The sequence below is a fragment of the Spermophilus citellus genome (genome assembly GCF_964194105.1).
Source record: "Spermophilus citellus genome assembly, chromosome: 4".
Lineage (NCBI taxonomy): Eukaryota > Metazoa > Chordata > Mammalia > Rodentia > Sciuridae > Spermophilus > Spermophilus citellus.
The window spans coordinates 38476742-38502937 of NC_138185.1; the positions used below are offsets into that span (position 1 = coordinate 38476742).

At 37.5% G+C, this 26196-nt stretch overlaps 1 protein-coding gene across 1 annotated transcript in view; it reads left to right on the forward strand.

Moving 5' to 3' along the window:
• The window catches only part of SPTLC3 (serine palmitoyltransferase long chain base subunit 3), a 146520-nt gene extending 133560 nt beyond the window's left edge, over positions 1-12960 (forward strand). The window contains exons 11-12 of the mRNA XM_081291357.1: positions 4442-4571; positions 9025-12960. Coding sequence (XP_081147483.1) covers positions 4442-4571; positions 9025-9138 — 244 coding nt within the window. The 3' untranslated portion in view covers positions 9139-12960. The remainder of the gene's footprint in view (positions 1-4441; positions 4572-9024) is intronic.
• Positions 12961-26196: the final 13236 nt, after the last annotated feature.

Genomic DNA, 26196 nt, shown 5'->3' on the forward strand with positions numbered 1-26196 from the left:
CTAAATGTTTATTGGTGTCTTTGACCAAGCATAGGGTAGAAAGTAATATTCAACATAATATTTCTTAGATTCTAAAGAGACCAAATTCCCTTCCAACATAAGGCCATTACTGGAAATTTCTGTTTGACTCTCTAACAGTCTGGACAGACTGACAGACATTTGCAATAGAAAAGTACCAGTGAAAAAAGGGTGTGGGGCACCAGTGTTGAAAACTAGGGAGAGCAGGGTTGAGTTCAAAGTTCCCAAAATACTGATTCTTTGAAGCATGCTCTGGTGTCATTTCACCGTGACGAAATAACAGTTAAAACACAAAGATCAGTTGTTTAGCATGCCACACCAGAACCACTAGTTGGTCCTTCTCTTCATGAATCTGGTTCAGGAAGACAATGCATGGAGCATCCAAGGAGACAGAGTGCTATAGAAATGTTACACACCAAGGCATTCTACGGCAGTGGGGTGGAGGATGACAACAGTAATTCCCAGTAGCAGATGGTTTCGGAAGGCGCACACACACACACACACACACACACACACACAAAAACACTCAAAGTGGCTGGGGAATTGCATGTTCTAGAAGGAAAATCCCAAACTTAGCTCTTATGTAACTAATATTTGATCTTTAGCTCAAAAGAAGGCACCCAAAATAAACTTGCTTGGGGATACAGTGCACAATATTGGAGTGGCGGCATAAAGGAGTGTGCTAGGTAGTTCTCACTTTCATGAAAGCCAGAATTAGGATCTCAACATGTTGGACAAATGAACCAACCTAAAGAGAAGAGTCTGTGAATAGGAAAAAAGGGGAAGTGGCAAGAAAAGCATTTCTACTAATTAAAATATAATTTTAACTGTTATATATATTAAAAATGTACATATGTACATATTAATGGGGTATCACATGATGTTTAAGTATATGAATATACATTATATAATGTTTAAATCAGGCTAAAAATATCTATCTCAGTCGGGCACAGTGGCACATGCCTATAATCCCAGTGTCTAGGGAAGCTGTGTCAGGAAGATGGTGAGTTCAAAGCCAGCCTCAGCAATGGCGAGGTGCTAAGCAACTCAGTGAGACCCTGTCTCTAAATAAAATACAAAATAGGGCTGGGGATGTGGCTCAGTGGTTGAGTGCCCCTGAGTTCAATACCCAGTACAAAAAAAAAAAAAAAAACAGAAAACAAAAACAAATCTACCTCCTCAAATATCATTTCTTTCTGGTGAAAACATTCAAAATTCTTTCTTCTAGCTATTTGAGATATAGAGTACATAATTGTCTATAATCACCCTATTGCACAATAGCCAGCTAGCTCTTCAAATGCATTCTAGTTCAAGTAGTCACTAATACAATATGCCTCATGTAAAACTTATGCTGTATGGCATAGTGAGTGGTTTTGAATCAAAAAAAGAGTTTTGACTGCCTCTTAGGAATCTGTGGAATCTTGGAAAAGTAGTCCAACCTTCTGAAATCCTAGTTTTCTTATGTATAAATTGAGATATAAAAATACCTGCTTCCTAAGATCATTATGAAGATTAAACAAGGTTTTGGCATGTTGACTCTTACATAACAGTGTTAGCTGTTATTAATAATATCAATAATGTATATGATGCACTTAACATAGTTCTTGTTTTACTATAAGCATTTAGCCAATGATACCCATCATTACTGCTGTGATTATTGTTCTTTTATCATAAAGATGATTATTAGTTTCAATTGAGTACAATGATGAGTCATTGTGGTTACATGACTCTCCAGCAATTTTGGTTACATTAATAAAAACGGAACTCCCAGAAAAATTAGCAGGTAAAGATCTTGCATCAATTATGCTATATTGGGCACTGGATGATATGTTGAAGTGTTGTGTTCATTCCAGTTGAAGATTGTTTTCCAGGAGAAGCTAAAATTGCTTAATTCTGATTATATGCCAAACAAGGGTATTTGACCTCAGTGATCACCCACGAGTTTAACCACTGAGGGTGGGACACTGACACAACAGTCAGTTGAAACTGTTTAGAAACCGCTTTCTAAGGCTCACACAGGTTGTAGGCAGCAAAGCTCAGAATTCAATTTGCCTCCTAAACCTAAGCACTTTTGAATACACAGCCATTCAAGCTTCAATCCATAAGAGAAAATGCACATCTCATTAAAGAAACAGAGTATAAATTTAACTCTCTTGAATGCCATCATCGGTCATTCAAAAGAAATCAGTCACTGTGACAGAAAAATATCAGTTTGGATTTCCTACAGAAACTGAGAAAAAGTTAGAAAGAAAATATAATTGCAACTAGGAGTTGCTGGCAAGAGCTTATTTTAATGGCTGTCTTTGTTCCTTTCTATGATACTTCTTCCATTGAAGGTTTATATGCAGAGAAACAGAGAGTTAATTGTATCAGACAGTGTAGAAAACACTTTTTTCATTTACACATTTAAAAACCTTCCATGTTATTAAAACATTGTGGTTTCTCCATATTACCACTTCTGTCAAATGAAAGGATAATCTCTAGCTAGTTATCCTTTTGAACAAAGTGCTGTTACAACTCTACTACTGGCATCATCTATGGCATCTAGAATAATGTGATGTCACCCATGATATGAGCACTTCAATAATCAAGAATGTTCATATTTGGTATGTGGTATAGGGAGGATTTGTATTTTCCTTCCACAATTCTTGTCTTGAACTTGGAACACAAGATGTGGTACACAAGACGTGGTCATGCTGCATGTAGTAAGATGCTAATGTTCATCATATCGTCATCATCATCATTATTATTTCACCCAGTTTAGCTTTTTCCTGCAGATGCCAGTTCTAATTTGCTTTGGGGAATAAAACCCAGAAGCTCATTATATAAAATGTTCAGTGCAATCATATATATTAATATAAGGGTATTAGCTGTGGTAGTATAAGTTTTCAAGTCAAAAGTGCTCCAGGGAGACCCTGAATTAGCCTAATGAATCAATAGAGTCATATATTTTGCTCTACATTTTTGGCAAAACTTGCTTCCTTCGGTACAAAGGGAAACATGCAGACAGTGAAAATGGTCTTCTGGGGCCCGAAAATTGGCCTGAGATCATGGGTCAGGTGGTTTGTACTCTAGCAATAAAAGCACTTGACTTGTTTCTCAGACAATTATGAGCTCTCATCCTGTGCAGTTCCGTGGGCAGCCTTCCATAGGGTGATCAAGAAGGAGACAGAACAGTAGAAATCAAAGGGCTAATCTTGCCTTGCCCAAGCCAGGGGGCCAGAGAGGCCGTGTGTCCTGTAGGTCTCACAATCTCCACTGCTTCATTTGATAACCTGCTTTCTGCATGAGGCAACCAAAAGGCAGACTTCTAAACAGCAGGACAGATGAATGGGCAAGCAGCCTTACTCTCCATGTCTGGTTCTAAATTCTTCCTGAGTTATGACTGTAGGTTTTTGTGGCTCTGTCAGTATCCAGCCTAAAATAATATACCAGCAAACTCTTAATGCTCAGAACAGATCTGAGGCTTTTACTTTACTTATGGGTAGAGCCACTCAGTAATTAAGGTTTCCTGCAGAGAGCAACAGAGCCCAAAGCAGGGAAAGACTCACTTGGGGGTATGTGCCTTTTTATCTGACCTTGGCTCTCAGCACAAGCAATTTACAGACTTTGAGTTTAATATTCTAGAATTGTTACTGAGATTAGCTTTAGGAAAAAAGAAGGCTAGAAGGATGAAGGGAAGGAATCAGAGCTTATAAAGGTTTACCCTGCATCAAAGAGCTTTATCTGCCCATGAATTTCTCTGTGTGCTCACTTCTTACCCTGCATCCCTCCTGCCTGATTCTCCTTGATCCCAGTCAATGGGTTTATTATCCCAGAGCATACCTGCATATGTTCATTCATGCACTTAAAAAAAATGAGACCCTTGCTATTTCTTATTTCTGATTTTATGTAAAATATGATCTTTGGCTCTGGAATGGGAATGTTGGGTTAGAGATTGGATTCTACAAACCCTGAGATCCTGATCTTCAAATGATAAAAAACAAATATAACTTACTGGTATTAAGTGTTTTAAAACATATAGATTTGCCTTTAATATATATTCTTTCTAATGTAATTGTAATGTATTAGGTGTTTTTAATACAAGGAACCCAGCAGATTAAAGGTTTTATATCAATTCAGTCTTGTTAAACCAGAGTCATATACATCAACATTTTATGCTCAATCTCACAACAGACTCAGTGCTCACAATTATCAAATGTGTTTGTCAGACCCCATAACAACCCCATAATACTACACACTTAGTTATGGGAGATATCAAATGACCACCCGCCTCTTTTCAGTTGCATCTAACAGAGTTTAATAACTTTAAATCTACTTGTTATTATAAAAAAAGAAAAATCAATTTTCCATGTTCCTTTTGGGCAGTGGGGATCAGGATAATTCTGTCTCCTTTATGTTAACTGTTCTCCCTTTTCCTAAGGGCTTTTGCAAGGCATATGTTAGAAAAAAAAATCGGGGTGGTCGTCGTTGGATTTCCAGCTACTCCACTCGCAGAAGCTCGGGCTAGATTCTGCATTTCGGCAGCACATACTCAGGAGATGTTGGACACAGTAAGTACCCCACAGGCCAATGGGAAGTCTACTTGTGGCACCTTGGATTCTGAACATGTAGTTTTCTTGAGCCAGATTGGGATTCTCTGAATTTTTCTTGGGTAGTGACAGATGAAACTCACTGCTAAAAACCTAGGGTATGGCAACAATACCCAACAAAGTGATCAACTCAATTGAAGGAAAAAAAATCAGTTTAGTAAAGGTGAGTCAAGTCAGTATTGTGGTTTCATAGAACAGACAAGTAAATAGGCAAATGTGCTATAGACTTGTTCTGCAATGTGAAAGCTGACCTTCCATGCTATTTTTTAATGTTTATTTTTTAGGTATAGTTAGACACAATACTTTTATTTCATTTGTTTATTTTTATGTGGTTTGAGGATCGAACCCAGGGCCTCGCCCATGCTAGGTGAGCTCTCTACCACTGAGCCACAACCCCAGCCCCCTTCCATGCTGTTTTAACATTAACTACCTGTATCCTGATATTTTCATAGCCACTAAATTTTCCATCATAAAACACGACCCAGTTAAGCAATACATTGGAAAACAAACAAGGACAGACGTATATGACATCAGCCAGATAAAAGTCAGGTGGAAATAATTTCAAAACTGCATTTTTTTGTCCTTTGATTTCAGTTTTTATATTAATGAGTAATATCAGAGAACTAAGCCATCTCAATCAGTTTGGGTTAGTGGAATGAACAAACCCTGGAGCAAAAATAAAAGTCTAGGAGTAGATACAAATAAACAACTAATGATAACATCAAACAGAATAAATTGTAAAGACGAGATATGTAAATAACACTGTGGGAGCTTGAAGGTGGGGATTAATTATAATAATGGGGGAAGATTTACAGGTAAAGTGACTTTTCAGCTGAGTCTTTTTAATAAAGATTATGGGGCATGATTCAAGGTTTCTGACCAATAGTACAGCATTATCATGTCACTATGAAAGAAAAGTGACAAAGGGGTTGAAGAAGAAAGAGGCGAGAGAAAGGGATCTAAAATGGAGGTGTTAGAACAAAACAAGAAATGACAATGACTGTGACAGCAGGAAGACAATGGATCTATGAACTGACATTACAAAAGCAGGAATTGCCAATATCTGTCAAATGACTGGAGCAGAACATGTATGGGAAGAAACAAGAGCAAAGGTAATTCAAGGTCTCTAACCCTGGTGAACAAATATCCGCTTGTTGAGATTACGTGTCCATGGGCCGTCTGTGGAAGAGAAAATCAATTCTAGAACTTAAAGGAGTGTGCAAAGCTGAAACTGTTGTAGTTTCAGGAATTGGGGATTCTTTTTCTTCTACAAAGTAGAAGATATAATTGTCCAGGGAAAAACAAGGGTAAACAGGCAAAAAGCAAATTCTTGTGAAGTACATGATCCCAGGACACGAGGATCACTGCTAGAGCAGTCAGGAGAGACACGGGCTAGCATAGTGTTGAACACAGTAAGAGGAAAGAGTTTTGAGGAGGAAGAGGAGAATTAAAATATTCTCCCAAAACCTAAGAAACTTCAAGTGGGGTGAGGGATGAGAAGAACATCTTGAGTTAATAATTCATAGCAACTCAGTGTTTCTTATAGTGGACAGTTCTAGGGGAATGTAAAGAACAGAAATAGTACAAAGAATAACAGGATGAAGGAGATAGCTTGAGCTTTCTCTCTCTCTCTCTCTCTCTCTCTCTCTCTCTCTCTCTCTCTCTCTCACACACACACACACACACACACACACACACACACACACCAGTGACCATCTTCTTCTTCTTTATCATTTATCCCCTCAGGACCTAAATCAGTGTACAGTACATAATAGATACACAATAAAAACAGATTAAGTGACACATTAATAACCAAACTAACTCCAGGTTTTGAGGTGATAGGTAAACTCTGTTGTTTGTCTTTATATCCTTCTATATTTTCCAGGTTCTCTCAAACGAGTCTATATTTCCAGTAATTTAATTTTAATATATTGCTTCTTTTAAATGGAGTGAGACAGTGATAAGAAGGAGCAGGCAAGTATTTCCAAAAAAAGTTTGGTTGTAAATTCAAGAAAATTAAGGCAACTTGGGAGGTTGAGGCAGAAGATTGGCAAATTGGAGGTCAGCCCAACAACTTAGTGAGAGCTCAGCAACTTAGCAAGGCCTTGCCTCAATACAAAAATAAATAAATAAAGAGGACTAGAGATGTGGCTTAGCATAAAGCACTCCTGGGTTCAATCCCAAGAGAAGAGAGAGAGAAAGAGGGAAGGAAGGAAGGAAGGAAGGAAGGAAGGAAGGAAGGAAGGAAGGAAGGGAGGGAGGGAGGGAGGGAGGGAGGGAGGGAAAGAGAAAGGGGGGGGGAGGGAGAGAGGTATAGAGGAAATTAGAACTAAGAAAAGCCTTTGAAGATGGGGGAAGACATGTACATGTTTACACATAGAAGGATGAAGAGAGTGAAGAGGGAATCCTACAGGTTCAGAAGACAAGAGGACATGGCCAGGAAGCAAGCTCCCAGAAGTGACAGGAAGGATTGGACAACAGGAGATTAATTTGTGTTTCTTGCAGACCAAACGGCATTGAAGTATTCAAGTATACCCTTGTGATTTTCTTCAAAAGTTCTTCATTGCTGTGGAATATGTGGTGTGAAAGAAGCAATGAGCCAGCATCTATTCAGACTGCTCTAAACTTCTGAGATCATGCATCCATCTCATAAAAATTTTGAGCAGTTCTTTAATATAAGTTTAAGAAAAAAGTGAAATTTGACCTGTTGAACAGCCAGGGCATTTAACGCAGCAACTGAAACATCACAGAATATCGAAAATATGAAACCAAGTGAGGCCAGAGACCATGTTTAGGACAAAACACAAAATGATTTCGCTCTCCCTTTCTGACTGAAAGCTGCTCCTTTACCGATGACAGCTCTAGCTTCACCTAATCCTTCCACCTTCCTGATAAAGGTTATAAATTAATAACTAGCTGGTGAACTCCTCCTGCAACTTCACAGCATCTAACCCAGAACTGGGTTGGTCTCTGCTGCTTTAAAATCTTCTCAAGCACAAAACCAAATGTAATAAGAAGCCCGTCCAAACTTCAGGTCATTAAGTTGTCCTTGGCTCTGGAGCTTTGCTTTCCCATGCTGCAGCAAGCTGAAGAAACCTGTCTTTGAGTAGGGTGCATTTTAGATAGTCTTGGATCAGAGAACTTTAACATAAGCTATTTAAATAGTTTATGTATGCATTCCCAATATATTATGTACATTATTTAACAGATATAAAAATAGAAGTTAAAAATATTAAGATAAAAATGAATGAAATGCCTAATATTTTCGTCCCATGTTCTCCATAATTGTCACATATATCCCACAAGGGCACAGGTACTCCTCTATACAAATCTCTGAACTATCCCATGCCCATCTGCAAAGATCAATAGAAACTACCCTAAATAAAAGTCATTTAAAAGACAACTTTTGCTGCTTTTTCTTAGTATATATATTTGATGTAAGACATTTAGAAGAAATAGGAAAGAACATTTTAAACCACATAACCTTATCAACAAGAAATAAATTTCTCTTAACATGTTAGTGAATACTTTAGCTGCTATTAGTTTGAAAGACTTCTCAAACAGGAAAGTTCATAAGCCTCATTAATTATTCACTTTAATGTTAATAATTCGCACTCTCACTTTTATAGAGTAGATCCTAATATTGTTTTTTTCCCCTTATTTGGCAGGTTAATAAATACAGGCTTAGGGCTATGGATGTGGTTCAGTGGTAGAAGGCTTCCCTAGCATGCCTGAGGCCCTGGGTTTGATCCCCAGCACCAAAAATAAAATAAAATAATTCAGAAAGATTGGAAAGGTGTGCTCAATACCATTATTATAAATATAGATAGACAGAAATTTATAAATATCTAGCCAGCCAATGAGTTGGATCCTTGTGGGTTTAAGTTGCATTATTCCATGGAATGTGGAAATGAAAGAGATGCGTTTTTAAAAACAGGGGTTGGGGGGAGAGTTAAAGCATGGGAGGACTGAGGGTGATGCTAATTAGCTCCCACAATGTTCCATTTTGTTCTTGGCCAGATTAGTTTATTGTGTCATGAAGACACAACCTCAAATGGATTCTGCAACCTTATCTTTTTCTTCCACAAGGTTATATGTAAGTCATTAAATTTTAAATAAATCCTTAAAGGTTTTAGATGGGTCAGCTGTTTTTATTCCTCTCCTCACATTCCTCAAATAAAATAAACATTCATAATGTGGAGTTAGGCCATTAAATAAAATGAATTAGCATCTAACATTCCTCTAGGACTTACAAACCACAACCTGATGATATGGATCTTGCTCCTTTTCTTTAAAATCAAAGGAGCTGGCAAAATTAGACTGAGTCTTTGTGAAGCTTGTCGTTAATCTGGGCTTTGCAAGCAGAGCCACTTAGGGGTTTAAAGATAACTGACAGAAGGCAATCTCATTGCAGGTTTTGGAAGCCCTTGATGAAATGGGTGATCTCCTGCACCTGAAATATTCCCGGCACAGGAAGTCAGCACGCCCTGTACTCAATGACGAAATGAGCTTTGAACTTGACGATTAAGTTTCCTGGTCCTGGATGGAACATAAAGACTTTGCCAGAAAGACCTCCCTCCTTGCCTCAGAAGGAATATAAATGGATTTCTCCCCCTTTCTAAGGACAATTTTGTTTTTCAGACCAGCTTAATTGAACTGAGGGAGACATCATTGTGTTTTTAATGTCTCAACATGTGACTACAGAAATGAAAATATGGTTCCAGATTTAAGTTTCTCCTCCTCTCCCAAGTATCTGCTAGAAACACACACACATACACACACACACACACACACACACACACACACACACATACACATATACCCACATGCACATTTCTAAGAATATTTTTAATGGCAATGAGTCTACTTTAGCTGCTACTGTGCAGCCTGATTGGTTCAGAACCTTTCAGGAGTTCCAACCAAATGAGAGGATTTTGATGGTGAATTCCACAATCTCACTGTATGTTTACGTATTTCATCTACAGACAATGGTAAGGGTTGTGGAGAGTAGCTGGAGTAGCTGACTTCCTCATTCCACCCATAAAAGTTCTAGCTACAACTCATCCACATCATGGGAAGCTCCAGGCAGGAGGGTAAAGAAATGTTGCTTCTACCATTTGCCACATTTGGACTTTTTCCAAGGACAAGTGTCAAAAGACACAGTTAACGTTTTAAGGGAGAGAGCAGAATTGGCCTGCAGCAATTGGAGACGTCTTTAAAGGAAACTTTTCCTTTTCCTCTTGCCCTTCTATGGTTTTACAGCTGAGTTTTTGAGGTTGGGAAAATTCAAGACTCTTGTATCATAAAGAAGGGCACAGAAAGCAAGCACAGCCAACTTTAGGCCTAGACTAGAACTGTAAAGTTATAACTACTCCAATATTGCTTGTGCCATACAGAGTGAATGTTTAGCATGCACAGCCTTTATTACTTTAAGAAATAACGTGTCATTTTCCTGTTGGATTCTGAGTAAAAGGTAAGATTCAATCTCCTTTAGAACTGACTCCCAAGACTACACTTGAACAATGTATTGATTCAAGAAGGACATTTAACATTGAATTCTCTCATCCCCTTCAAGACTGCCACACCCCTTCAGGCCTATTAAATAATACTGTAAATTTGGCACATATACTCAGATGGGGTGCAAGGTGGGCCTGCACAAGTTCAAGCAACTAACTGTAATTTATTTGTTTACTCTCTCGTTCTCTCTCTCTACCCTCTCTCTTACACACACACACATACAACATGAACATATTCTTCTTTGAAAAATTAGTCCTTTGCTAATTGGATCTAGTTGGTATGGAAAAAACCAGTGGAAAACCTTATCTTTAACAAGCTCCCAGATGGTACCCAGATTTGGAAACTCTAAAAAGCAGTGGTGACCTTTTAGCCAAGCTTCTGTAACAGTTCGAATGAGTTACAGAACATTCCACTCCATCAAATGACACTGTAAACAAATCACTTCAAGAGAGGTCTGGCTTTGTGTGACACAGATGGGCCCAAGCTTTCAAGCTGTGCGCTGAGATAGAAACTCAACCCGCAGCACCAGTTTTGGTGGAGAAATACGCCCCGATGCTCAAAGCTCGTTCAAGGAAAAAGGTGATCGGCATGGAAAGCTTTTTATGAATTATAACCCCCAGTGGGTTCATCAGTTTAAAAGTGAATCATGGTGAGGAAGTTCCTCATGAATGGTTAATGTTATCGATGGAAAAAAAAAAGAAGTTCTGAAAATTCAGTTGCTTCATCCAAGGATTGGTTTTGATAACGAATTCCAACCCTCTTAATGAACTGGTGCAGCATTATTTGTGCAGTGAAAGCATATGTCATATAAATGTGCAAAGAAAAAAGACATGTAGGCCTTTTTAAAATATGCATTTGAATGACATTGTTCCTAGTGAATTGTCCAGAATGTCTGACAATTCTGAAGTTCTATAAAGGACACAAGAGGTGAGGAGAGCAGTCAGACATCTAGGCTTTCCCTAAGATATAACAAAGCAATAAACATACCCCTTTTTTCTATATCTGTCTGGGATCTTCACATATGCCTTCACACCTAACCTTTGAGTTTTAAGCCCCTAGATGAACAGGTGTCTTTGTCAGCAGAAATATCTACCCTTAGAACTTTCATGGAAGAACCTGAGTCTAATTCACTACTCACCTGGAATGTGGGGCAGGGAGAATAGTTCCTTTTCATTAAGATCCAAGAGTCCTGGACAATTTAATACATTCCCATATATAAGAGAAATTACCTATTTCTATCAGAGAGCCTGTGCTGAATATACACTTACAATAACAACTCTAACCCAAGTGGAATGCTTCTACAGTACACCAGAAGAGACCCTGACTCAGAGAGCTAGCAATGTAAGAGGAAAAGGTTGATTGAGAGGGTGATTATGAATAATGAGAAATTTTTTATTTTCATGAGCTGAGTCCTCTACTGATAGGTTAATAAGACCATGATTTCAATTCAGTAAGGATTATTGAGCCTTGATAACTGCATCAGAGTTTGGGTCCATTAGGAGAAAGAATTTTCTAACAGATTTATAATGTTTTGCATCCCCAACACCCATATTTGAATGCACACACACACATACACAAATGTGTCTTTCCTTTGCAGAAGAAATGAGCAAAAAGGTATAAAGAAGAGAATCTGATTGGATGATAGAGGGATGGAAAATGTTGTTCTAGAAGATAACCTTCAGAGAAGAAGAAGCCAAAGGTTTCAGACTCATATTTAATAAGGACACCTTTGCACAATAAGGAAATGGCATAGACTCACTGATAATATTAACTTGGAATGACGGCATTGTGGATATTTGGCCATAGAACCTTTTAGCATGTTTTGATTTGACAGAGACCGAAGGTTTCAGAATTTACTAGGAGGCTTGTTAATATACAGATCCCTGGGCCCCACACCAGACCTCCATGGAATCAAATCGCTGTGGTGCCCAGGAATCTACATTTTAATAAGCCTTCTCAGGTGATTCTAAAACATGCCAGAATTAGGAACCATTATTGGAGGTTTTGGTAGACCAGTTGGCTCTAATAACATAACTGGAACTTCATTCTGATTTTCTGTTGATATTTAAAGATGCTTATACAAAAGTGAATTTATTCTATGGCCACCCTTTTCTCCTCAATGGAACATTTTCTTCCCATTCTCTAAGTTACTTTTCTTTTTACAAAAATGAACCCAATCATGAAAAATAATATGCCACGCTTTGGGACCAAATTCCTTCTCCAGTTTTCTTTTGCATCAATATTTACAAGATTTTTTTTCTCTTTTCATCACCTTGTTTCCTTGAATGTGATATCTTCTTTTTTCCTATTTTTTCTTCCTATCTTAAAAAAAAACTCAACCTGATTATTTATTTATTCCAACAATAGCTCCTCAGCAGGGTGAAATTCTTAACAGTTTCTCAAACATGCAGTATGCCTCTGTATTTTTCTTCAAAGATAGCAAATACGTAAATGGATTACTCTGATTTAAAAGCTTAAGTTCTGATGATGAAACCTGAACTCTGTTAAATATAAACTTTGATTTACAGCAGTAATAACAATTGTAATAATGGCAATGAGAACATCATGTGGTGAATGCTTTGCACTTTTTCCTGGTCTCAAAACTGTAAGAAGGACATTTTTGAAGTTTGTTCTCTCAGAGCCTACCCAGCTGTGTAGTCTTTAGGAAATTAAAAGGAGATCATATCTTAAATTTTTCTAAGCATTTATTGTGGGATATTAGTGTTATGATGTACAGTACATGGCCGGTGTGTGTGTGTGTGTGTGTGTGTGTGTGTGTGTATGGGTGTGTGTGATGTGTTTCACTGAAACATTTGAAGTGACCAATTTTACTTCATTCTGTCTGTGAAATATTAGTTTCTTGAATAAACAAATCACCAAATTTATAGTATAAAAAAAATAATCAATGATTTTGTTGCTATTGATTTAGTTTAGGTTACCCTAAAAATAAAAAGACTGAGGTGGAGATCTGCATTTAGGAATTTCTCTGGGGAAAACTGGTAGGGCTGATAGGGGCAGGCTTACACACTCATGAGAACCAACTGAGCACATCTCTTTCCAACTCCTCGTTCAGTGGCATTGCATTGAGAGCACAAAATTAGCCACAGTGGGTGTATTTACACCATAGAAACTGGAAAATGGTATGAATCAAGGATCTGGAGAGATGGCTGTTAGGCATTTGCCAGCATGCCACTGAGATCATATACAATGGCACAATACCTAGGACACAGTAAGGGAACAAGATTAGAAAGAGGGGGAATTCGAACTGTGATGTAATCATGACAAAGGCCTCAGTCAATTCCACGGGAAACTGTGCAACTGAGATAGTCCTCTAGAGTTATCACAAATATAGGGAAAGAAAATCAGGCCTTTGTGTCCTCTTACCATCAACCAGTGACTGGACGTGTAGGGCATGCATGAATTTGGGTCAGAAAATTCTATTCAGCTAAAGATCCAGCTGTTATCATTTATGGTAACACCTATGACCAAGCTTCAAACATGATCAATTCATGGTCAGGCTGTTACTCTATCCTTTCTCCCACTTTACTCCCTTCCCATCAGATTACTTTAAAAAGAACCCCAGAAATCATCTTGCTTCATGAGTAAATATTTCACTGAGATTCTCTAAAAGGTAGGGAATATCTTAATTTATTCCCCCATTCTCAACCTCATTGAAATATAGCTCTTCAGAATAGCAAAGGAATCAAAATGAATCAAAAGTTAACCTTTGCTTTCTGTCTCATATATAGCCTGCATATGAATTCCCTGGATCAAAACTAGGAATTATTTCTAAAGTAGGTGTATGACATCTTGAAAGACAACCATGCAATCATCTTCAGAAACTTACCACATGCCAAACACTGTAGTAAAGAACTTCAACATAAGCCATCTTCCGGGTACTCTTGTAGAGATTTGTAATAGATTTCATGAATGGCAACAGGATTCAATTTGCAAGTGGATTAGCAGAGCTAAAGAGGACTCCACGACTGATGGTACATGGTTCTTTCTTGGAATGCTTGTCCTCTTCTTTATCAAATCAACTTTCTTAAAAGGTTACTCAGCTAAACTTTATATATTAGCAGGAGTTACATTAATCCCCTTAATCTCTTATTCAATCAAGAATGAGAGAACAAGTCAAATCAATTTACATGTTTGGAAAAGGCTGACACCTATGCCAGTTTGGGTTTAAGTTAGAACTTGTTATTCTAATTCTCACTGCATCCCTTGATCCAAAGGAGAGACTGAAATCTGACATTTGCAAGTCAACTGCTAAGAACTTATCACAGAAACAGATCAATAAAATCTCCAACAACAGAAAGTAAGAACAGAAACAAGAGAGGATTTTTGGTGCAGCATGAAACAGTGCTCCCTTTTATTCAGGCCAGATGTTAATTTTTATATCAAAAATATTGATTGAAGGGACTAGTGATTTTGGCTCTCACCCAAGTTTATTCAGGATCTTTCTTAATTAGGTTTGGGTCGGCTGTAGTGCCCATGGCCAAGGGTAGGTCTGGCTCCAATCACTACATCGAGCTCTCTACTTCATCACGGGCCAAGGACTAAGGCAAGGAAATTGCAGCTTCTTTGTTTCTCCTGCCTGAAAGTTTGGTTTTTTCCAGATTTGAAGCATGCATGGAGCAAATGTGTAAGGAAGACCAAAAGAAGTGTACTGGCTTCACTGAGATGAGATCAATCCACCCTACAACTTGACTGTGATCCCCTGCGTGAATAAAGCCCTGTGTGTGAAAAATGAATGGGTAGCAATATGAGGTCATGGAAAAAGATCTTGGCATCTTTTAAATGAAAGCTTTTCAACAGACTGATGCCGTCAAATCCATCTATGAAGTTTTTTAAGCGGGTAAAATCATCTCTTTTTCAACCACGCATGGTTTCCCCATAACATGTCTGTTTTGTAAATAATTGCAGTTGTCATGCAACTATTTTTATAGTGTCCATACCAATTCCATATAATTTATACAAGTCTTTTAAAAAACTTCACACACATAAAACTTTAATAAATCATAGTCACAAATTATAGACACCTATAACAAAATGGGTTTTCCACTCTCTATAAAATAGTGTGTTGATGTTAAAAATATATGTAATTCAGTCCCCCTAAAACATTTCCAACCAAAAAGCTATGAAGTTTGAGCTCTAAAAAAATTGTTAAATAAAACTTCAAAGTATAAATTTGTAAGAGATTTTATTAACAAGACAAGCCCAACTGAAGTCCATCAAATGTTAAAGATTTCCTACATAGATGACTTTATAACTCCATAGATAGTTAATTGTTCTAAGAATATTATACACACGCATTAAAATATTTTATTAAAGTAGGTCCATATCTAGTAAAATAAAAATTCTGTTGAAATTTGTATTTTTTTTTGCACATTTAGTATTTGTAATAGCCAAGTTGAAAGAAAACATGATAGCTTTTCATACTAATTGACCTGGCCCTCCACTGTGAACAAGAATAGAGGAGCAGAGATTACCAAGTATTTGAGGAAAACCAGCAACACCAAAATGGGTAGTCAAGATGAAAAAAGAGAAAATTTCACTGACATAAACAGTAATTAGTGGAAAAGAAAACTTTTAAGTGCTCTAATTATAAACCTGTAGGTCAAACTGGTTCTACTGTATGAAGATATTATATCCACAACATAAGAATTGGCAGCTGGACACAGTGCCACATGCCTGTAATTTCATGCTCAGGAGGCTGAAACATGAGGTTTGAGGGTTCAAAGCCAGCCTCAGTAACAGCAAGGCTCTAAGCAACTCAGTGAGTTCCTGTCTCTAAATAAAATACAAAAAAGGGCTGGGAATGTGTTTCAGTGGTTAAGCACTCCTGAGTTCAATCACCACTAACAAAAATAATAATAATAATAATAATAATTGTCTGATACTAAAAGGAACCCAGAATTTCCAGAATCCATGAATATTGAAAGTATTTAATATTAAAATGTTTGATGAAAATAAATCAGTAGAAAGCAAAGAAGAAATATTTTCAAAATCTCCTTCAGAATATAAACCAAAGGTCAAATATATTAAAAATGTGAAAGAAAATATAAAACACAATGGATTCATACAAGATGACAATATTCACTCAATAAAAAAAAGAGAGAGAAGGGCTGGGATTGTGGCTCAGCGGTAGAGCGCTCACCTAGCACGGGCGGGGCTCGAGTTCGATCCTCAGCACCACATAAAAAATAAAGGTATTGTGTTGTGTCCATCTACACCTAAAAATAAATAAATAAATAAATATTTTAAAAAAATACTTACATTTAAAAAAACGTTGAGAGAAATGGAAAAATATTGAATGCAAGGGGGGAAAAATCAACACATAATAAAAGAACTATTCCCCTGGGATTGAAATGAAACAGAAGATGAAATGGACTAGTAAGTGCTCAGCTAATGAATATTAAAAGATTCTTACCTGAACACACCTTCATCAATTTTATTACATCAAGGGTAAAGTGAAGAACTTAAAGTTTCCAGCTAGAAAAAAAACTAAATCATCTCACCCAGAAGTAATTGATCTTATTACTAAATATTACAAATATGTCTCCAGAATGCCCATAACAATTTTTTCATCCATTAACATTGTGTAGATTATCCATTCCCTTACTCTGCGCCAATGCTGGGTGTCACCATTTTTATAGTCTTTACCAATGTGGTAGAAAAAAAATAGTTATCTTTAACATTTGATTCCATTTACTACTGATATGATTTTTTTCATATGTATGTTAGTTTTTTGTCTGTCTTTGCAATTTTTTTTAAATTTGTAGTCCCTGCCTCCTTCTCTATTGCAAATGTCTCATTAGCAAAACTGGTTGCTAGACAACAGTGAAGCAATGCCTTCAGAACCTAGAGGGAAAATAGTTTTCAATCTAAAATTCTATATCCAGAAAAATCCATCTAATGAATGGAGACCCATTAGGGATATTTTTACGTGAAAGTTTATGTCCTTGATACCCTTTAAAAACTTACTTGAAAAAAATACTGCAATAAACTCTTTTAAGCATGAGAAATCATGGTATCCAGGAGACAGGATTTATCTAGAAGCACAATGAAAAATTCCAGAATGACCATTTCAAATTAAAATAGATAAAATGGCTACAAGAAGAAATAATGAATTACTTTTTGCACCATATCAAAATCTAAGCTATCTCTGATTGTCCAGTGCTCTCTTCCTCGTGGTGTTTCAAGGACCCAGGTTGGTTTCCAGCTAGTGATCCAACCATCCCCTTGGACTTTGTCATTACATGCAATCCCCATCTGGTGACTAACTTAACTCTTTGAACACACTTTGAAAGAGCTGGCTGACTCTGATTCCTCAATGTAAACAGAGTATATACAGAGATTGGTAAAAAGCAGAATCACTGCAAAAAACATCCTGATAGCCTCAGTTCCTAGAGTTTCAGCTCTCCTCTCCCAACACTGCTCCAATATCAATTTCATTTACTTACATCAAATCTTAAAAATTTCATCCATATTCTAGTCCTAGAACCTAGAGGCATAAACCCACTCCCAAATGGTCCGTAGGCTAGACCAGTCACTTCTCATCCCATCCCTGCTTCTCATTACCTATGGACACATAAACCTAATTCCTCAGTGTTAGAGTCTGTAAACAAGTCTGGATGGCACCTGGCATTTTGCCAGGGGGAGTGGTTTGTGGGGTGGCGCCAGCGAGCCATTAAGTGTGGAGATTCCTTATTGGTTGACTGCTGTATCTAGTTTATGTTAATTAAGATAAGCTGTGTGGAATGTATAAATATCCCTCCGGTCCTACAATAAATGGCTCCCACTCCTGCTGTATCAATGTACACAAGTTCTTCGTCACTCCCCCCCCCCCCCGTTATTTTGCTGCTGCCGGACTGCAGCACCTCAGAAATGATATTCTTATTTCTGTTCACAGCATGCAAGGTGGCTGTCAGATGTGAGTGCTAATAAAACACCTTTGAAAAGGCTGGGCTGGGATGGAGGAGGGGGCATTAGAAAAGTGGGTGTCCATCTGCTGTCCCAGCCACAAGAACATGGGCATGCTTAGTCTGGCCCATATGCTCCTTGGGATATGAAAAAAGAGGTGATAGGCTTCTCACCTCTGTGATCTTCTCTCTGCTTCCCAAATTGTCACACCTCACTTCAGGACCCTCCTGGGTTTCATTAGTGATGGGGAAAGCAAGCCAACTGGAGTTCCGTGTAGATTTGTTTGGAATTGTCTCTTTTAAAATTTCACTTTCACAGGGTAATAGCCTGGAGCCAACTCTTTAGTGAAATGCTAGAAAAGAGAAAATATGGTGCACTTTACAGCTTGTTTATCCATCTGCATTTTCCCTGGGATACGTTCCTGGAGTCCCTCCTCTCCTGGGTTATGACCTTTCAGGGTTTTGTAGCTTATTCAAAGCTACTCTTCAGTGACAGTTAAGGACTTGAAGAGGTAGCCACTAAAAATAACAGCATGCACAGCAATTAATTTTTGCCCCATCCCTCTGAAAGGCCTTCCTCCGCTCCACCTTCCAGCCTTCAATGTGAACATATGTGAGTAATGTGAAAATAGAATTTATATACAATAGGTCTTCACCTTGTAGAAGGAAGAACGTGAGGGCATGTTTTCAGAAAATTCTTGTTCATCCTAATCCCATGGGCATGTTCAGATCTTTTGGATTTATACTTCCAAAGTTTATGATAAAACAGATGTTCTATTAAAGAGGAAAAGCTTAAAATGAGAAAGAGACAAGTTGAACACAGATTTAGTTAACAAAAAGAGCAAAGAAATTATTTAAAAGGTGCCTTATGTTCATTGTCATGCTCTTATATTTTACTCCTAAAGAATTTCAAACAGGACAAACTCCTTGCAACATTGCATATTATTTATCAATTATTTTTATATTTTTACATGCACACATATATCTTTTTCTTTAATCTTTGTTTTATTTATTTATTTTTATGTGGTGCTGAGGATCAAACTCAGTGCCTCATGCATTCGAGGCAAGCACTCAACCACTGAGCTACAACCCCAGCCCAAATTTTAACTTATGAGGTACATTCAAAACGTCCATATCTCTTAAATTTGCAATTTCACCTCTAAAAATGCACGTTAAATAAATGCTTAAGACTTTTAGTTTCTAGTGATAGTGTGATCTAAATACTTAGAAATTTCAGATTGGGGATATAGCTCAGTTGGTAGAGTGCTTGCCTTGCGTGCATAAGGTCCTGGGTTCAATCCCCAGGACAAAAAAAAAAAAAAAAATCTCAGAATCTCTTCCTTTATAAAATAGAAACACTAGGTAAATGTAAGATCTTTTTACATGCAGGGCTGGGCCTGAAAGAAAGTTAGAAAAATCCCCAGGATTTTAAATAAAGAACCTTGAAATCTTAAACTGCAATAGCTGAGTTGAAACTCTGGCAGCCCTATGGGAATTTTCTGGTCTCAGTAACACAGAGGTTTTAAAGATGAAGAATTTGACTGGTGAGAAGTTAGAAAAGAGAAAGATGATCAACTTTTTCTGTCTTGGTTCTAGATGAAGAAAAAAAAATGGTGTACTCTGAGAATTCATGATCATAGTCCTGGCCTGATGGGTTTGGCATATACATATATACCAGAACTTTTATGTCAATAAATTAACATAGAATATGATCTTTGCTAGTAATACCCACATGCCTGAAAGAAGGCATAATAAAAGCTCTTAGAAAGGCCATATATTTACATTGGGATCCCACTGAGGTCCCACAGAAGATAAACTCACACTCCCAAATTACAACACACATAGATAAATAATCTGCTATAAGCAAGAGCAATAGAAGCAGATATCAGAAATAACAATAGATACCTTCCATTAGACATTGAAAAAACAATCATGCTTAAATGATTAAATATATAAAGAATGGATAGAAATTATGAGAAAAATAGGATAGGTTTGGAAAGTAAAACTTTCATAAATAAAAAAAAAATCATTGAAAACAAAAATCTCAAAAGATGTTAGATATAGCTGAAGACAGAATTAGGAATCAATTCAAAATGCAATCCAAAGAGATAAAGAGAAAATATGAAAGAAGTTTTGAGAATGAATAAAGGATGTCATACAGATTAAGCAATAAGAATCAAATGTAACAGTTACGAGATTTGTTTAATTTTAATGTTTTATTTTTTAGAATTTTTGTAAAATTTATTTAAGTTAATTAACTTAGTATAAATGATAACCATTAAAATGCATCTAATGATATTGAAGGCATGAATTACACACCTAATTAAATGCTTTAGTATTTAAGACAGGTATCTACAAGAATCCACAAGAAAAGATTTTAAAAATTTACCTAATTTTCTCTGGGTAAACAGGGTATGTGTGTGTGTGTTTGTGTGTGTGTGTGTGTGTGTGTGTGTGTGTGAGAGAGAGAGAGAGAGAGAGAGAGAGAGAGAGAGAGAGATCTAGATATTTTCCACAGTTAAAAAATAAAATTAATTTTGGGCTGGGGATGTGGCTCAAGCGGTAGCGCGCTCTCCTGGCATGCGTGTGGCCCGGGTTCAATCCTCAGCACCACATACAAACAAAGATGTTGTGTCTGCCGAAAACTAAAAAATAAATATTAAAAAATCCTCTCTCTCTCTCTCTCTCTCTCTCTCTCTCTCTCTCTCTCTCTCTCAAAAAAAAAACATAAAAAATTTATTTGATTTTGAGGAAAAATAGTCACATACTCAAATAACTCATATTATCCTCTCAGATTAAAATTCTTTATTGATTCATGTCTTGATTGAAGTCCCCACTGTCTCAGTGCTGAGCCCTAAAGGGAGTAGTCCATTCTGCTTACAGGTTTGAGTCTTTGCAGTCAGAGATAACAGAGTTAAGAAGTTCCCTGAGAGGCCTCCTGATCCACACAGAGTGAAGTGTGGATCTCAGGTAAGAAGTATCTGTCACACAGGCACCTCTGGCCAGCTTTTCCCGAATCCCCTCAGCTAACTTCCCTAAAGAGTCCCCCTGTAAATTTTTCAGGAAACAAATAGCTTCTACGAGGATACTGACAGAGATGGACCCCATCCTGTTTTATAGGATGAATTCATGGATTGCCCCCAATATTGCCATTGACCAAATCCTCACCATGCTGAAGTTTTTACTCTGTGGGGTTCAGGGAAGGAAGGCCTGACCTGCATTGTAGTAATTATTCATCCAGGTGTTGGGCTGTGCTCCCCACCTTACTCTGAATCCTGATTGCAGACCTCACAGGTAGACGGCCACTCACAAGAACCTGGATACTAGCAAGAGAGAAATCTAGGGGAAATATGGTGATTTCAAGGGTAAATGCTACTGTGAACTGCAAGTTTCCTGTTTCTGGAGTCCTAAGGTTGTACTGTAATGGCAATTACATATCTCAAGATGCAAATACTGTCAATATGCTATAAACTCATCAATTTCTAAGCTGCGTAATCTCATACATCACAATCTGATAAAAACAACCCTATTTGATCGAATGCCTGTAACCTGCCAGGCCCCTGTTTCAGATCCTGTTATAGCACCAGAGGGGTGCTATGAGAACTTCTTTAGCTTCCCCACTGTGTCGACCAGCCCTTCCACAATCAATGGTATTTTTCAATCTTCTGCCAAGTACAATCCAGCCCCTGCCTTTTCTTCCAGCCTCACTTTTGTATCCTCAAAATTTCCCCAGTGCAGAAATTCTAAAACAATAACTGAATATATATTAACCCATATTCTTCCTAGAGTAAAACTTGGGTCAGTATCATTCTTCCAATATTAAACATCAAGAAATAGAGTAAAGAGCAGACAAGAAACAGTGGAATACAATCACATAAATTACTGAGCTACAAGATATTATGCCATTTCTTTGGCCTCAAAAGCTGAGGTCTCCCCCCTTCTCCTAAATTCCCTCCCTATATAATCATTCTGAACTGGACATTGGGAAAAGAAGATAAAAACTACTCTGTCCCTACCTGCAAAATATTCATATTCCCTCTTGTTCACAGAAGATAGGAGTTGCTGTCTCAGGAGCCACCCTCCCACATAAGCCAGGAAAGTTGGGAGATGAGCACCTCAGTCTTTTTTTTTCCCACTGGGAGATAATTTGAAGGTATGTTCTATGCTGTCTCTCAGAATGTCCTCAGCAGGACAGAACTCCAGTTACCTGACTTGCTTGCCAATGAACATTCTGTCACCATGTTTTTGGAATCACTTCCTAAATAAATGACTGGCACCCAAATACTTGTCTCTACTATAATTTTAGGTGGACCCAAGCAAAAAGACATCTCTTTCTCTTTTACCCACAAACATCTAATCTTGAGGTCTATGGTCTCCTTAAAGTCATGTGAACTTCCTTAGCCAACTATGGTACTGTTACAACCTGCTCCACGGAGCCAAATGTTAGCCTTTCCATAGAACTGTCTTGACAAAGAAACCCCAACTCAGGCAACCGAGAGCCGCTCCCTTGTTAATGGGATTAAGTCCCTTTTACAGGTGGTTTCACAGAGTCAGCTACTTCATCCTCCTGCCTTCCGCCCAGAGAAGATGCAGCAAAAACACCTTCTCAGACAAAATGCCAGTGCCTTGATCTGGTTTCTGGAGTCCTGAGGTTGTACTGCAGTGGCAATTACATATCTCAAGATGCAAATACTGTCAATATGCTATCATATCTAATCTCCAGAACTGTGAGCAGTGAATTTCTGTTTTTTTTTTTATAAATTACCCATTCTATGATGTTCTGTCATAGCAGCACAAAGAGAGAAGTACAATATTTGAAATGTTGAAAGAAAAAAGTCACTAAACCAGAACTCTATTATTCAGTGGAATCATCCTTCAAAAATGAAAGGGAAATTAAGACTTTGCTCTGCCAACCCAAAACTGAGGGAATTCAGTGCTAGAACCATCCTACAAGAAATGCTAAAAGAGGGCTGGGGATGTGGCTCAAGCGGTAGCGTGCTCGCCTGGCATGTGTGCGGCCCGGGTTCGATCCTCAGCACCACATACAAACGAAGATGTTGTGTCTGCCAATAACTAAAAAATAAATATTAAAAAAACATTCTCTATCTCTCCCTCTCTCTCTCTCACTCTCTCTTTAAAAAAAAAGAAGAAATGCTAAAAGAAGTTATTTAAGAAAAAGGAAAATGATAGCAATCAGAATAGAAGAGCAATGAAGAGGAAATAATAAAGGTAAAATAAAATATTTTGCTTTTATTATCCTAATTGATTGAAATGATAACATCTAAAAAGTTATAATAGTCACAGTGTATTGAAAAAAAATCTTAGCATGGTTAGTGAAATAAATGGCAGCAATGTCACAAAGGACAAAAGAATAGAGAATATTCTATTGAAAAATACCTGTGCTTCATGTACAGTGTTCTAGCATTATTTGAAAGTGGACTAAGAAGGTTTTTTTAAAAAAATAAAGTTGATTATGCATTCTATGGAAACCACTAATAAAAACTTTAAATATTACTGATATGCTAAGGAAGGACATAAAGAGAAATCAATCACAGAAAATGCTCAATGAAAACCAGAAAAGGCTAGTTGTGGTACACTCCTATAATCCCAGCTACTCAGGAGGCTGAGACAGGAGGATCTTCAGTTCAAAGACATCCTCCAGCAACTTAGTGAGAACCTGTCTCAAAAAAAGTTAAGAATGGCTGGGGGTATATGTAGCTCAGTGATAGAGCACCCCTAGGTTCAATCCCCAGTACAAAAAAAAAAAAAAAAAGCAGGAATAGAGGAGGTGAAAAAGATTTAAAAAAAAAAATAACATTAAAAACATAAGAAAAACAGTGACAAGTATGGTAGTTGTCAATCCAATTATATCTTTAATCACTTTAAATCTGAATGGTCTAAATTCACTTGCTAAAAGACATAGTTCATTGGAGTGGATGGAAAAAAAAATCAAAAAGGTGGCAAGTGGAAGAGCCCAGATATAGTCCCAAAGATGTTCTGAATCCAAAACAGAAACTCTTTCCACTTTACCAAAGCAGCTGTGTATTTCTATTATATTGTTAAATTAGTCAGTAATTTCTTTGGTATTCAAATATTTCCTGAGTCAAGCTACAGCTATCAAAACATTTTTTAAAAAGGTAAAAAATGACCTTAGATATTCAAAGAGTTGTTAAGGTACTTGGGTATACGAATCAGGAATGCATTAGGCTGAAAGTAAGAAAATATGCAATAAAACACTGGCTTACACAAATAGGGGTTTAGATTTCTTACCTAAAAGAAAAGTCAGAGATAGGCAGTCTCTGGCATGGTTTCTGCTGATCCTGCAGCACTATCAAGCAGCCTGTTTCTGTCCTTCCATTCCACTATGCTTGGCATTTGTCCTTATGTCTATTGCCTGATTATCACAAGGAGGTCATCATGATTTGGGAGTTCCCATTACTGATCAAAGCAGTTCAGAGGAGGAAAGGGGCATGCTAGTAGTATATTCCCTGCTTCATCAAGAAAGTAAGTACTTTCCCTGAAATCCCTATAGAATACATCTATTTACAACTTAGTGATATGAACCATATCATGTAGCTGCCAAGTAGCTGTAAAAATGAGCATTTAGCTCCTTTAATCTAAAAATCTGATGTCGGTGAGAGAGAAAAAGCTAGACCAATCTCTTAGAGTGGCGATCATATCCAGATGAAAATAGAAAATCCAATGCTTTACCTATTATTGGTTTTATATGGTCTTCTTTTGTTTGCACTTTGGATTGATTTCCTTAAAAAAGAAAAATGTTTTCACTGAAAATTCTGTATGTAAGCCACACATTCACTTATCATTATCTGACACTTTTTCCTTTCCATCCTCAGCATAGAGCTGGTCTCTGACCTATATCCTAGTCTATATTCATGTTTGCATGCATTGTGACATACACCTTAGATGAAAAGACATAATTTAGATAAATGTATTATACAAATGATATGCAAAATTCTTCCACATTTTTTATATAAGTCTTTCAAATTATTTCACTTTAGGATGATTTAGGTCGTTTATTGTAGAGTATCAAGCCAGAAGTCAGACAGAATGTTCTTAGTTGCAAACAGTTGAAAGTCCAATTTCAAATGACTCTCTTAAAAACAATGAAAGGAGATCTCAACTTCAGCAGAGGTTGGTCCAGTGAGTTAGAAATGTTGCCAAGGTTTCCATTTTATTATATTTTTTCCTTTCTCCATCTGTCTTTTATGCTATCCATGATATCAACTTCACAATAAGATTGGATTGCCTCATGCTCACATGATGGCTGCCAAGGACTGCAGAGCTAAATATCTTCTCATGGATATATAAAATTGCTTTTATCTCTGCCATTTAGTTTGTTACAGTTCTTCACTTTGCTCTAACAAGACCCAAATTAGTTGCAAACTTGCTGTGGAACCAAACACTGTGGCACTAAGTAAATAATGTTCTGATTAGTGACAGCCAAGCAAGACCCATTCCTGTAGCTAGGAATGAGATTGATCAAAAGTAATGAGATTGATCAATAGTAGGAGAGGCAGGTGAACTGGGATGCTGAAAAGGTAACCATGGTTAAACTAGAGCCAGATTCCTACATTGCTTCTTTACCATCTGTTAGCATAAGTCAGATTCCTCCTTTAAAGCCTGTAAGTAGTGTGACCTGTTCAACCCACCCCTGAGACGCCTTGAAAGGATTAAATAAAACAACTTAAATGGACGTACTTGGTAAACTATAAAATATTCAGCAATGAAGTATGCTTCGGAATGGATTTCCGTTATGCACATTAAGCAGCTGCTGGCAGTGAGCGACCTGTCCACATTCACTTGGCTTTTCCCATTCCTGTGTACACCATTCAAATTCCAAATGCAAGCACCTATGTCCCTTTGTGGGTTTTTTTCTGAAGACTGGCTTTTGCTGCCCACATGGACATCCTGTGCTAGAGAATTGTTGCCCTTCTCCCCAACCCAGGAGCATCCCAGCCTGTGACTGACAAACTGTGTAATCTGGAAGGTGAGCTAATTCTGAGACATGTTCTTCACAGATCCCAGAGTGGCACAGAATGATTAAGCTCCAGGTGCCCTGTATGGTAACTGGCTTGCTGACACATCTATTTTTTTTTTTTTTTTTAGATTCCTTCCCACCTGGT